General features: G+C 33.7%; 2 protein-coding genes across 3 annotated transcripts; one reads left to right on the top strand and one right to left on the bottom strand.

Moving 5' to 3' along the window:
- Window positions 1-151: 151 nt before the first annotated feature.
- On the top strand, window positions 152-3,672 carry LOC120633140. Its single transcript, XM_039903260.1, has 5 exons — window positions 152-334; window positions 405-613; window positions 866-1,084; window positions 1,264-1,418; window positions 1,736-3,672. The coding sequence occupies exons 1-5, from the start codon at window positions 316-318 to the stop codon at window positions 2,001-2,003; spliced, it is 870 nt and encodes a 289-aa protein (XP_039759194.1). The 5' UTR covers window positions 152-315; the 3' UTR covers window positions 2,004-3,672.
- Window positions 2,919-13,207, bottom strand: LOC120633141 (ras-related protein Rab-2A). Of its 2 annotated transcripts, none has more exons than XM_039903261.1 (6): window positions 13,005-13,207; window positions 11,355-11,514; window positions 10,493-10,648; window positions 9,970-10,150; window positions 6,625-6,773; window positions 2,919-5,808 (listed from the first exon to the last, which is right to left on the bottom strand). In XM_039903261.1, exons 1-5 carry the CDS (start codon window positions 13,048-13,050, stop codon window positions 6,675-6,677), a joined length of 642 nt encoding a protein of 213 aa, XP_039759195.1. In that variant the 5' UTR covers window positions 13,051-13,207; the 3' UTR covers window positions 2,919-5,808; window positions 6,625-6,674. The 2 variants fall into 2 exon arrangements, with proteins under 2 accessions (XP_039759195.1, XP_039759197.1); XM_039903263.1 differs by having other exon boundaries at window positions 2,919-5,550.
- Between the last annotated feature and the right edge of the window lie 187 nt (window positions 13,208-13,394).

The following is a 13,394-nucleotide window of genomic DNA, read 5'->3' as shown; positions in this document are numbered from 1 at the left end:
AAGACATAACACAACAAATCAGCTGACGAGTGACATTTTACCGAAACATAGTAAGAAAACTTCATAGAGACTTCATGGAATCACAGAATAGGATGCAAATCTGTAATTTAATCTATGGTTTTCAACGGTCTGCTTTTAAAATTCAAATGTACACTACAGACTAGGCATTTTTATCTGTACTCTGAAGTTATTTTTTGTTGTGATAATAAGTGATTGAATGCCGTTAAAATCACTAGTTAAGATAATTTTAGTGAGTTAAATTAATCATAATAAAGTGTTTCTATTACTACGACGTATCGGATTTGGAGTCACAAAATGAACGATCCATTGGCTGGTAGGAAACCTATTTGTTTATCATAAAATATACCCTTCTAATAAATCTCTAAAACACAATTTAATTTCAGTTATTTATAACGAGGGGTATTGGCGAGTTAATAAAGTATCGCCTATGTATGACTTACAGTACAGTGAATTAAAATTAAAACAATATGCAACGAAAATTCGTCAAGCTTTAGTAAGCGATATAGCTACTAGTTCTGGCTCACAAATGATGGTCTCAATCGAAAGTCTGCCCTTATTAAAGTATTCACATGAAGATCCTAATGGTCTGCAGGTAAGGCATTTTTGTATTAAAATAATAAGCAGTATGCTTTTTACCAATTAATGGCCTATCTTAATCAGCTTTGAATTGAAAAGGAGGGTTGCAAATGAATAATAATTATTAAAATATCTTAGATTATGTAATAAACTGGCTACAGATATGAAACAAAAAAAATTAAAAAGAGAAAATTTATTTCATGTTTTGTAAATGAAATAATTTGAATACTAGAATGTAGTTTAGTTTTGAACTTCTCTCTTGTTTCAGATAACAGTCTCCTCATGTTCTAAAGACAGATTAAAATCCAACAATAAAGAGGTATATGTGGCCATCCTCCTCTCATGGGGTTCATTTATAAATGTAGATGATGAAACTACTCACTTACCTTACATGCTAGAGCGAGGCGAAAGGAGGGTTGGTGAAGCTGTGAAGAACACTATGCAAACAGTATTTGACTGTATTATAACACTGTTTAATTTTACAAAGGTAATGTAACAGACATCTTAATAATCAGCCTATTAACCTTCCCAGTGTGACTTAGGCCTCCTCTCTTATCCTCCAAGAGAGGAGGCGTGTGTGGAGGTTTTGAGTTTATGTACTCAACTGGTTTTTTCAGGGTAAAGTTCTGCAACTGAACCAGTAGTTATATAACAATTCACTTTCAGGTTCAGTTAATGGAATTTGTTTTTAACCTGCTTGAAAATGATACCTCAAAGAGTTCAGACTCGTTTGTGCTGAGATATAAGACTCCTCAAGTTAATTTTAAGGACAATATCACTTTGACTTTTGAAATTGGTGATGTACGTGCCATTTGGAATGGGTATGTAATTTATGTACTCATTTTTACATTACACATTTTTGCAAATGACTACTTAGATACATAAGTAAGACAAGTAAAAAGTGTAAATAATATTTAAGTATTTAAAAAATAGTATAAATCTATCATGAGCCCCACTTCGCTTTGGAGGATACTTTTAAACATTTCAAGATCTATTGTACTCACGTTGTACCAAATAGTTTCAAAGACCCAGTGAAAAAAATAAGAAGTAAAAGAGCTTTATAAGAAAAGTATTTTAAATTGGTTGTTAAAAATAATAATTATTTTTTAGTCTTCATGAATATCAATTTCAATTTCAGTGTCAAAGAAGTAAATAATATAGATGAAGGCAGAGAAAAAAGGTCCTACGCTTATCAAATCCTCCAGAATCAAATATACCACATGTACAAACTGGATGTGACAGTGTTGCATTTGTGTGAAGTAGGATTACCTAAAGCAGAAGTTAAAAGCAGTGGTTTAGTGAAAATGAAAACACCAGAAATTATCAACTCAGTGTTTAATGTTTTAAATGGAATCACACACAGATTAGAATTAACAAGGCAACCAATTTTAGAAAATAGTCCATAGTCTTGAGGATAGTCTAGTTGTAATTTTCCAAATATATATCATCATTGTGTGCATAATAATTTTCAAATTGAAACTTCTTGGTCGGAGATGTTTTTTTTAATGAGGAGGAATTTAAATTCAAGGTTAGTTTTAGGCACATACTTATATGGGAGAAACACATAACATATACAGGAGACAGTACTTGGTAGTAAAGATGTAGTATGGTGCTGATTTTGTTGTACACAAATAGCTAAATTATTCAAGTTAACAGGTGTGAAAGTACTATCCTGCTCTACTGGAATTATTGTAAAAAGGATGGCACTACTCATGGCACCATTGTATAACCTTACACAAGTTATTGTAAGTGTCATGCAGAAGAAAATAATTAATGCAATAATGATTTGACTTAAGAGTTTATATAAGTATCACTTTTACCATGTGTAATTTACTCAATCTAATTGTAAAGTTAATATTTAATATATTTTTAAACTTTAATGAATGCTAATTTTGAAAAGGGATTTTACTTCTTGTTTGATATAAGTCAAATATTATTTCCACCTTTGTATCCATGCTGGAAGAATAGATAAAACTGTGGAGGTAGATAAACATTTTGTTCTATCACCATTGAGGAAATAAATATTTGTGCTGATTCTGTTGTACTAAAGTCTCAACTAAAAAGTTGACTTGTCTTAAAGTAGTCCACCCCCTTTTCTCACTCTTATGTTCTGAAAAAAGGATAGCACTTGTTTTAGGCATGTAAACTTAGTTCAGACATTTACATACAGCAGAATGGGCACCATTGTGTTCAATAATTTATAAGGCTCTGAACAAAGTACAATTTCTATACCAAATTAATGAGTATATAATTAAATGTTGACCAGAAAATACACTTTGGCTTTTATGACATGGTGGGGTATTCAAATGAAAAAAACAACAAATTTTTCAACATTTACTTCATGAATTATAACCTTACAAATGTGTTTGCATATTGTAATCTTACAAAATATTACTACATTACAATGTGCTAAACTTAATTAACCTATTCTTGTTAACATGTCTTCAATAATTCCTTGCAAGCAGTCCTATAAGATCACAATTTCGTCCATCGGTATATTAAAATCTTGTGAGACTTTGAGGCTATTTCATCAAAATTATTTATTGTGCAAATTTAATCACTAGGCCACCACCTTCTTTAATGTTCATATTTAGATTCAATAAATATATTTTATTGGTGGGTTCAATTCCGTACGTAAATCTCAAGACCCAAATTTACAAGTCTAAAAATAGTGCTATCCTTTTCTATGGAAAACATTGTAAAAAGGACAGCACTATTTTAACCTGTCAATTTAGTTCAGAGATTGCTGTACAACAGAATTGACACCATTATATAAGAAAATTCTGGCGGACAAGCTGTTACCAGCTACTAAAATGTATATAACATATTATTTTTATTACAATAAAATATAAAAATAAAATAAACATCTTTAATTAACAAAATGTATACTTTTTTTTAAATAATTTGGTATTTGTTAGTTTGTTTAAAGGAGATTAATTTAAATATATGTCAAAAAATCAATAGAAAAATTGTTCATTTTGAGTTAGTCAGGGTCGATACACACATATCAGGTCGTCAGCCCAGTTCAGGGAAGTCTGCATTGCTATTTTTTAAACATTGGAACGATCAGTGTGACACCGCAAACAAAAAATCGGATACCACGCCGCTGATACGTACAAGTGTTGACAAGACATACAGTAACTGTATGAGTTATGTTTTTTCACCCCTGACCCCATCACTGGCTCTAACCACTATCTGGATGTTGCATTGCCAAAAATCTGAGGTTGTAACACGAACATCACTTAAAAAATTCACAGCTATTTTTAATACTTAACCCTAGTTCACACCTAGCGAATGCTAAGCCCAAAAATGTAACTAAACCAGAATTCAGGTAAACAAACAAATTTAACCGTTTTTTATTCTTTATTCTCGCGATTAGTTTCGAAAAAAGGGGCTGGTACTTAATTATGAGCTCGTTCGCGTAAAAAGGCGCCAAGAAGAGAAAAAACGGCACCGAATAGTCCGAATACTCCACCAACAACGGTTAGTAAAACAGAATTATTTCTTAACTAAGTTATTTGTACAATATTTATTTCAATCAGTCAATTTAAATTTTATTAGTACAAGTTAACGCAGCAATTTTGCTCGGTGTGAACTATGCCTTAGATCACAAGCCAAGAATATTTTCTAACCCTCTTTTATTTAGTTCGCTATCGTTTAAATTGGAAGCTAAGTAAACACGTGTATTAAGCTAATTAGCTCACCATTACAATTTTATTTGCCTCATATATTTATAAATATAAGATAAAATATTTTCCTAATAACACATAGTACCTTTAAATTGGCATAAAAGCTTTAGTTTCATTGGCCAGCAATCAGCGAATAAATGCCTCTGTCAAATATTGCGGACATAAAAAGGGTGCAAAAAATCATAACAAATAGGTGCCGTATTTCGTTATAACATTCAAATGAAACATACATTTTATGACGTCAAACAAAACGTTCATACCTGAAGTATGAAAATACGTTACAAATAGCACTTTGCGCATATATTTGAATGTCATAGAAAATAGGTACCATGTCCAAAACACAATACACCACAATACATTTTCATGAACATTATGTGAACTTATGCGCTTTTATTTTGACTTGAGTCTTCGTTATCAAAACACAACTGAAAATTATATATTTCGTGTGAGTGAACCGAATTTGACACATTGTGAGGATAAAAGCGCACAAGATATTGTTAATCTTGTATATACATAAAATACAATGATTCCACACCTGGTCCGTTCTTACAATTACTCAATATCTGGTTATGCATAATGAATTTACTTATACTAAAGGTAAATATTTATGATAATAATAGCTAATACGAGAAGTTACTGCCACTACATAGTAAATGAACATTGAAAAAAATGCCTGAATTTTAAATACACTTCAAAATTGAATCGAAGAACCGAATTTGTTGGAAGTCGTGATAAATCGAGAAATTCTAATGTAGTGTATTTAATTCAGGGATTTTCCTTAAGAACACTAAAGTACAAATTAAAATAGTCTTACCAATGCCTTAATTTAGAAAAGGTCTATATGCAAAAAGTTTGAACTCAAGCTTGTACAAATGTTAACTATGTAAGAATCAATGAACAAAAGTTAACCATATCTAAATAATATGTGTACTTCTTTTGTATACGTCTAGTCGTGAATAGTAGCTTAGGGTTCCATAACACAATTCCAGTAATCCGCTTCAGTAGGGCTAGCATACTTGTAACGAGTTTATCTCTACCCGTTACTCGTATTTTTCTATAATGCTAGACGAGATAACGGGTATACATAATTATATCGTGGCGATAGCCCTACAGGAATATAGAAGGCAATAAATACAACATTCAGACTCTTTGTATATTCCTTCCCTCCTTTTCCTTTAAACATTCCACTGCTGTAGTCTGGTAGATTTTGTTGAAAATGACGAAACTTCGTTCTTTGTTGAAGTGAAAATGACAGACTGGATTACTGGAATAATGCAAACGTCTTATTAATTTGATGGATACATAAAATATTATTATTAAAGTGAAAATGTAATAGGTTTTTGTTTTAAGAAAATGTCTAGATTCATTTAATTTGTAAAATATTGTGGGCAATTTCTGGCATACCAGAGCCCTTACATTATTAAATCGAGTTGAGATGCAACTTGTAGCGTAGAAATAAAACTAGTAACCCGTCACACAGTAAGTTTCGTACCAAATATTGTTGCACACAGCCGCACATCATCTGGAATGAATATTGAAAAAGTTAGCTCTTCAATACAAGGAAAGACGCGCCTCAATAAAGAACGAAAATCTACCTTCGCTGTGGGCAATTTAATGGTCTGGATGGAATTTCGATAAAATAAAAATCATTATTTCAGAATTTACCACTCTAAATCGTGTCCCCAATACGCGAAAACGTCCCAACGATTAGGAGCATACTCATCTTTTACTAAGGCTATCTATATCTAGTGTATATCGTCTCGGCCGTAGATCATAGAACTAAGTCTCCGAGAATGTACTAACTGGAGGTTTTAAAACGAAGATTACTACACGCTTACTTAGGCAATTTAAAGTAAAACATACACGAGAATATCTCTATGAATACGAGTGTGTAAATGTAAACTGTCGTTACAGAAATAATAATTGGAAAGACAGTTACGTTAAAGGAGACGGGGCAAATTAGGGCATTTTATTCCTTTATTGTACACTAACGGGAAAAATATGACTTAAAAATATTTATCTAAGTAAAGGCGACCTAATAGAATGTTTTACCAATTTTGGTACTGCCAGCAAAATATACATTAGTAAATTATTTTATTTTATTTATACATCCTCGGTAGCGCGTTTTTACTACCAAAACTGTAATGTTTAAAATTTTAAAACTATATTTTTGGAAATTATCCCGGCGCCCGTAACACAATTCTTTACCACCTTTGTTGATAAATCTACTGTTAAGTTTGTCCTCATACAAGATAGCCCAATCTCTTTCGTGAGTTGTGTGTGTGTGCACTAGCACACACACACAACCTTCACACTAGTGAACAATGATTATACATACCATCGTGGAGCCTATTCGGCTCGCATTCCTCAGCGTGTGCAGCGCAGCACCTAACAACAGCCTCCGGGCGGAGCACCTCCCGCGCCCGCACCTCCCGCTCCGCCCGCACCCGCCGTTGAATGCTGCGGGCCAATCTTGATGCCGTTCGCCTGAACAAAGCATACAGTGAAGCTAATACACCGTCGGTCTAAAGTTCTAGGGTATCTAAAGTTTTGTAGTAGTAGAAGTTAGTAGTTTATTCTAGTAAGTAAATACAGTAGCTGAAAGTGTCTGAACAACAAAAATTTGGTTGAGTATGTTAGTAAGATTACTAAATAAATATATTACGACAATACAAGCATCGCTATCTAGCCCCAAAGTAAGCGTAGCTTGTGTTATGGGTACACAGATAGCTGATGAACACTTTTATTAATATAATACACATAAATATTTATAATATTATCTGTATATTATAAATATTTATGTATATTATATTCATTCACCCAGACACTGAAAAACATTCACGTTCATCACAAAAACATTTTTCCAGTTGTGGGAATCGAACCCACGGCCTTGGACGCGGAAAGCAGGGTCACTGCTCACTGCGCCAACCGGCTGTCAAACCGGATGTTTAGAATCTATAAATTTCGGGCGAATAGTACTCCCCACCACTCGGCCTCGCCTATTGGTTCACCGACTAAACGCATCCGAACCTGTCGATTTAGTCGAGTTCATTATTTGCAGCAAAATTACTTTATTGTGTTGTCGGTTGTTCATATTGCCAAACACTGCTCAATTTTTAACTGAACTCGACTATTGTGCGAACGATTTTTGGGCAGTAAACTTCTAGCATATTGCGAAATAGGCTTAAGCTTAAGTATTTAGTATAATGCACCATTGCCGGCCGATTGGCGCAGGTGCCAGTGACCCTGCTTTCTCAGTCGAAGAGTTTGGTTTCGATTTCCACAACTGGACAATGTTTGTGTGATCAACATGAATGTCAGTGTCTGGGTGTTTATCTGTATACTAAAAGAATATGTGCATATTTTTCATAAAAATATATATATCAGTCATCTTGGTACCCCTTAACTAGATGGAGATGTGTGTATTGTCGGAGTATAAATAAATAAATATAAATATAATACGACAATACACACATCGCCATCTATCCCCAAAGTTAGCATAGCTTGTTATGCTACTAAGATGTGTGTATATTGTTGTTATGGGTACTAAGATAGCTGATGGATATCTTTTATGAATATAATACACGTAAATACTTATAATATAGAGTAAGTTCCCTAAATATGGACCAGTCTTATAATATGGACCATAGCAACATTAGGCAAGATGGCGCTGCTATCAATGTGAAGTTAGCTGCATTTGATGACCTTACCTGGTCGCGTTCCGCCAGGGAATTCTAACAGAGCTAGATGTGCGTACGTGTCAGCGGCAACCATTTTGAGATTAGAGCGCTATTTGATGTAAATTTTCGGTAAGTTTTGTAAAATTATTACAGCTACAATTATAATCATTATATTTGAACTGTCCCCATTCGGGAAACTTTATAGTGCTACTAATTATTCGTCAAGTAATTCGTGGCTGTATCTTATAACATTATTTTTTTACGAAATTATAACTTTGATATTGCATCATTTTGTAATATGGACCTATGAATGGTTTTGAAAATGGACTAGTGGTCCATATTATGATCCATAGACCATATATTGTAAGCCTTGTTCACTTTTTGTTTTAGGATATGGCGACAACACCTAAACAAAGGAATAGGCAAAAATGGGACAAAGATTCTATGACTATGGCGATATTGGCTATTCAAGTGCGCAAAATGGGATACTTAAAAGCATCGAAAATCTATAATGTGCCAAAAACCACACTCATCCGTTTATCTCTAAACAAAAAGAAGCCTTTACAGGAGGTGACAAATATGAAACTCGGGAGGAAAGCAACATTTCCCGCCGAGTTAGAGGCCGATCTAGCTGCATATGCATGTTCAGTACACATGGAAGAATGTACATGTACATCCATTACGCGGCTAAAGGGCTTTAACAAAGAAAACTTTAACGCTTTTTTCAAGCTGTAGATGAAGCTATGGATAAATTCAAATATACGGCAAACAATATATACAATGTTGATGAGACCGGAATAACGGTGGTACCTTCAAAAATACCAGAAATATTGGCCGAAAAAGGTAAAAGACAAATAAAGTCTACAACATCAGCTGAAAGAGGTTCAACAGTGACTTGCGTAATATGTGAGAATGCCGACGGTTCATTCGTATCCATGGTGGTTGTTACTACTACACTGAGGAACGTAATTATAATTGTTAAATAAAAATGGATGTTATTCGCTATTAAACTTAGTGTGCTCCATATTAGACACCATAGGTCCATTTAAAAAACCTAGTGGTCCATATTGAGCTGCCTATTTTAAAATGTTTAAATTTGTCATATTTTATAGAAAAATTTAGTTTGTTAAATAATCTGTTTCTTTAAGACATTTTAAGTATTGCTTATAATTCTAAAATAGTTTCTGTACTAATTGAATTCAAAAAGTCTGATTTCGCTTCCTTATTTTGTGTTTTATTTATACAAATCCTTATGGTAGTCCATATTTAGAGAACTTACTCTACTGATAAACATCCAGACACTGAAAAACATTCAGGTTCATCACACAAACATTTTCTAGTTGTGTGTTGTGTTCCATAATCGAACCCACGGCCTTGGACTCAGAAAGCAGGGTCGCTGCCCACTGCGCCAGTCGGCCGTCAGTATATTTATTAATTCTCAGCGCTATAAAAAATAACTCATCTTGCCTCGTGCCTAAAAGTTTGAACCGTTTGCGAAAATTACGACTTCCGCAGCCCAACTGCTGGGCACATGCCATTTGTTAAAACCTCTTGGTCACCCAAGTTGGTGAGCAAGCAACTGTATCGCGGAAAGAGGCGAAAACGAACCCGTGGCCCAGCCCCAGGCGACAGGTAAGAACACCGTGATGGTTTAGTCGGTACGAGTCCAATAGTAGTCAAATTCAAATTCATATATTTCAAGTAGGCTTATATAAATCCTTTTGAAACGAGAATGTCGGTTTGTAGTGACTCTACCACCGATTCGCAAGGCACATTTTAATGAGAAAAAGCCCGCAAGAAACTCAACAGTTTCTCTTTACCAATATCATTTTACAATTTAACAATCATTGTTCTATCTTGTGTGAGCTGAAAGTGGAGCGGCTTGCTTCCAAGCAACCTGTCATTATGAAAGTTCACCAACGTGCCTCTCCGTGGCGCGGTGGTATGGCGAAAAAAAAACCACGATCAACATGATCGATTAATTTTCCATAATTAACTCTTACCTCATTGTTGATATCAAAAACGCCTTCCTGTATCTTCTCATAGATTTCTTTGGCTGTGTTGATGAAGGCCTCTTCAACATTGGCTGCAGTCTTGGCAGACGTCTCCATGAAAACGAGTCCGTGTTCGCGCGCGAACGCTTCGCCCTCTTCCTTTTTGACTTCGCGCCGGGACTCCAAGTCACTGGAAAAAGATTTTTATTAAAATCAGGCTCTGCAAATGTAGGCTTTTTATAATTGCTCTCAATGATATTTACAAATTCATCAATGTAGGTTTGCTTCATAGTTAAGTCTAAGCATAACAACTATATTATATGAATGTGTTAAAGGGAAATGGGAAGCGAATGGGAACCTTTGAGTGTGTTTCCCACTTCTGCAGTTTGAATTTGCTGATAATTAATGGCATTTGTAAAAAAAAATGTAATTCTTATATTAAACTTAAGTATGTAAAAAATAAAAAGTGATTAAATTAACTGTAACAATTATATAATGATTGAGATTAAGATATATATTGAAAGTCTCTAACCTCTTATTACCAATAAGCATGATAACCATATTTGAATTGGAATGCTGGCGGGCGTCTTCTAACCAGGTTGTCAAATGGTTGAATGTTTCTCGTCTGGTAATGTCATACACTAGCAAAGCACCTGCTGCGCCTCTATAGTATGATCGGGTGATTGATCTGTAAAATATAGTTACATTAATAATAAATCCAAAGCATAGCCACATAATTGGCAAATGACAAAAAAAAATTCTTCCTCCTCAGGACCAATCTAGTTAAGAAAAGTGAAGCAGCCCATTTTTAATATAAGAAAATTAAAAAGATTTTTTTCACCATGACAGGATACTTCCTTCCCACAATGTGATTTAGTGTTCCGAAGCGTAGAAACTGATTAATTAGGGCTATATGTTTAATATGACTACCATTCCCTCAGGTTAGACAGCAACCATTTTAGACTGCATCATCAGGTGAGAATGCAGACCATGGCTAACTTTTGTAGTTGAAAAAAAATTAAAAAAAGAAGAAAGGAGATTTGGCAATAATTTAGTTTACAACTCTCTATAAGTGCATTCTATTGTATTTGACTTTTGGTACAATGATACAGATAATATTGAAATATACAGTTACACAAGAGAAAACTTAGAGTAAGTTACCAAAATGACTCTTGGCCAGCAGTGTCCCATAACTCAAGTGTAATGAATGCATCTTTACTTAAAATCATGTATAGATTCATAACTTGTAGTTGAATTAAAAATAAAAAAAAGAAGAAAGGTGAGACAACAAAAATTAACAAATATAAACTTTTGGTATATTGATAGAGAAAAAATTAATACTAAAAGAGTATACAAGAGAGTTAATTCACTAGAGAAAAGTAAAAGTGAGTTACCTAAATGCCTCTTGCCCTGCAGTGTCCCATATCTGGAGTTTGATTTGCTTGCCATCTATGGTTATCATGCGGGCACCAAACTCAACCCCAATGGTTAGGTCATGAACCGGCTGAAATCTTTTATCTGTGAACTGGAGCAGCAGGCAAGACTTGCCTACACCTGGAAAACATTAATGCACTCAAAATTTTGAGTTTTCAACAAAATTAAACTGTATTTAAGAAAAAAAAAAATCTCCTACAATGAGAAGAGGTTAAGGCCTTAAGCCACCACCATTTATTATTAGAAGTATATTATTTCCACATGTGTGCCAATGTTTGGAGAGTTGATAAAGCTGCCTTCCCATACTGGCTGTTCTGGGGTAACCATTTTTGTATTCCTTATAATGTTTACAATAGGTGATATACAACTGCTGAGTTTTTTACTGGCTTCTTCTAAATAACCTAACCAGTGGAAGAGTCACAATACATAGGCAATCTAATTCAAGAAAGACTGAGGTACTTCAAATGATATATTTTTGTATTTGAATCTTGCCTGCCTTATTGATTTTTTTTGAGGCTAAAAGCTTAAGTCTACTTAGTTAAGGAGGGAGGGGGAAGAGGAGTTGAAGAAGGCCAGGGGATATCAACACTGCAATTAACCACAAGATCACAAAGGGGAAAATATATTTGATGCTATACTAACACTATAATAAACACAGGGAGTAATGAGGTGAAAGGGGGAGTGGAAGGACTTGTAATCTTATTTGTATTATAGTTACAGACATTCAAATTAAGAAGGTAGATTCCTGTTAGGGTGTTCGTATCTGCTAAAAGATTCTCCAAAGTCTAACATTGAAAGAGTTAAATGGGCATTGAAAGATTGTCTGCAAGTTATTACATTTTGAAGTTATTAAATAATATATCTCTGAATGTTTTTTAAAACAACCCTAAAGGGTGAAAAATTTAGAACTTAAGTTTATGAGTAACAAATTATATTTGGACAACCATAGGTAACCATTTATATTCTATAAGTGAAAATATCATAGATATAATATGTTCATTATTCAACAACTTATAAGCATGAACCAAAAAAAATTTCTTTGTTTTATTCATATTATTATTTATAAAAAGTTGTAACATTAACAAATGTTATATGAACAAAGGGGATTGTCATGCTGTTTACAAACACATTGTTGTATGTTGTAATTTCTTGATTTTGACACACAGGATAAGATTTTAGTAGAATGCAAAGAAATATTTACTAATGAACACAGACTTAAATGTTACAAGGTAGCTAAATTTGTTTAAAAAAAACAACAAAGGAAGACCTTGATACCAGATCTAATTAGATCACTTTTAGTGTTATCAAAGAATAAAACAAAAAATTGCTTTTTATTTAAACAAAACATGAAATAATAGTTTCTAATAAATCAAAAGGATACTGAAAATAATATGCGCCTTAAGATTGTGTACGCCGAAGCGTAGGAGGACGACGATATTCGTGTCACTTAACTATCTATCTTTGAAAACCTATTTCACCTTTGTTTGTATACTAATAATTGAAAGCGTCATACTATGGTCGTTTCTGATGTATTTACATTATTAATAGCAAGTAATTCAACGATACGAACAGCATGCAATGACAAAAATATAAAGAAATAAAATCGATACCTGTGTCGCCGATGATGATGTATTTGAACAAGTAGGCGTATGCCATTTTAGCTACTCTTCTTTTAATTTATGATGAACGCGAATAACAAATATGCTATGCGAAGCTTTTTGTATCAATTTCGTGGTTAAATAAGACGTAATTTTTATTAATCTTACAGCTGGTTAGAAAAAGAAAAGTTTCAATGTGTCATTGTGAAAAATCTCAAAACTGACAGCTCATACCTATTGTCTATGGACAGTGCTTATTTCGTTGTCGGAAGGTGCAAAATTGGCACTTAGCAGGTCTATTGCAGTCAGCAGTCATTTCCTATTGTTTTGAGAAGGATTTTGTAAGGATCCGAGGAGCAATATTTTTAGACATGCCAATTTAGTTTAGAGATTAATTTGTAC

Source organism: Pararge aegeria, chromosome 21, assembly GCF_905163445.1.
Source record: "Pararge aegeria chromosome 21, ilParAegt1.1, whole genome shotgun sequence".
Lineage (NCBI taxonomy): Eukaryota > Metazoa > Arthropoda > Insecta > Lepidoptera > Nymphalidae > Pararge > Pararge aegeria.
Note: the sequence above shows the minus strand (reverse complement) of the source record. Positions and strands in the feature narration are given on the sequence as shown.

Excerpts from the sequence above, each read along its gene's own strand:
- LOC120633140 (XM_039903260.1), top strand. Across the intron at positions 1,085-1,263 it reads CACTGTTTAATTTTACAAAG|GTTCAGTTAATGGAATTTGT; the intron begins GTAATGTAACAG and ends ATTCACTTTCAG. Across the intron at positions 1,419-1,735 it reads GTACGTGCCATTTGGAATGG|TGTCAAAGAAGTAAATAATA; the intron begins GTATGTAATTTA and ends TTTCAATTTCAG.
- LOC120633141 (XM_039903261.1), bottom strand. The coding sequence starts at position 13,050 with ATGGCATACGCCTACTTGTTCAAATACATCATCATCGGCGACACAG. Across the intron at positions 10,151-10,492 it reads ATGCTTATTGGTAATAAGAG|TGACTTGGAGTCCCGGCGCG; the intron begins GTTAGAGACTTT and ends ATCTTTTTCCAG. Across the intron at positions 6,774-9,969 it reads TTTTTGATATCAACAATGAG|GCGAACGGCATCAAGATTGG; the intron begins GTAAGAGTTAAT and ends TGCTTTGTTCAG.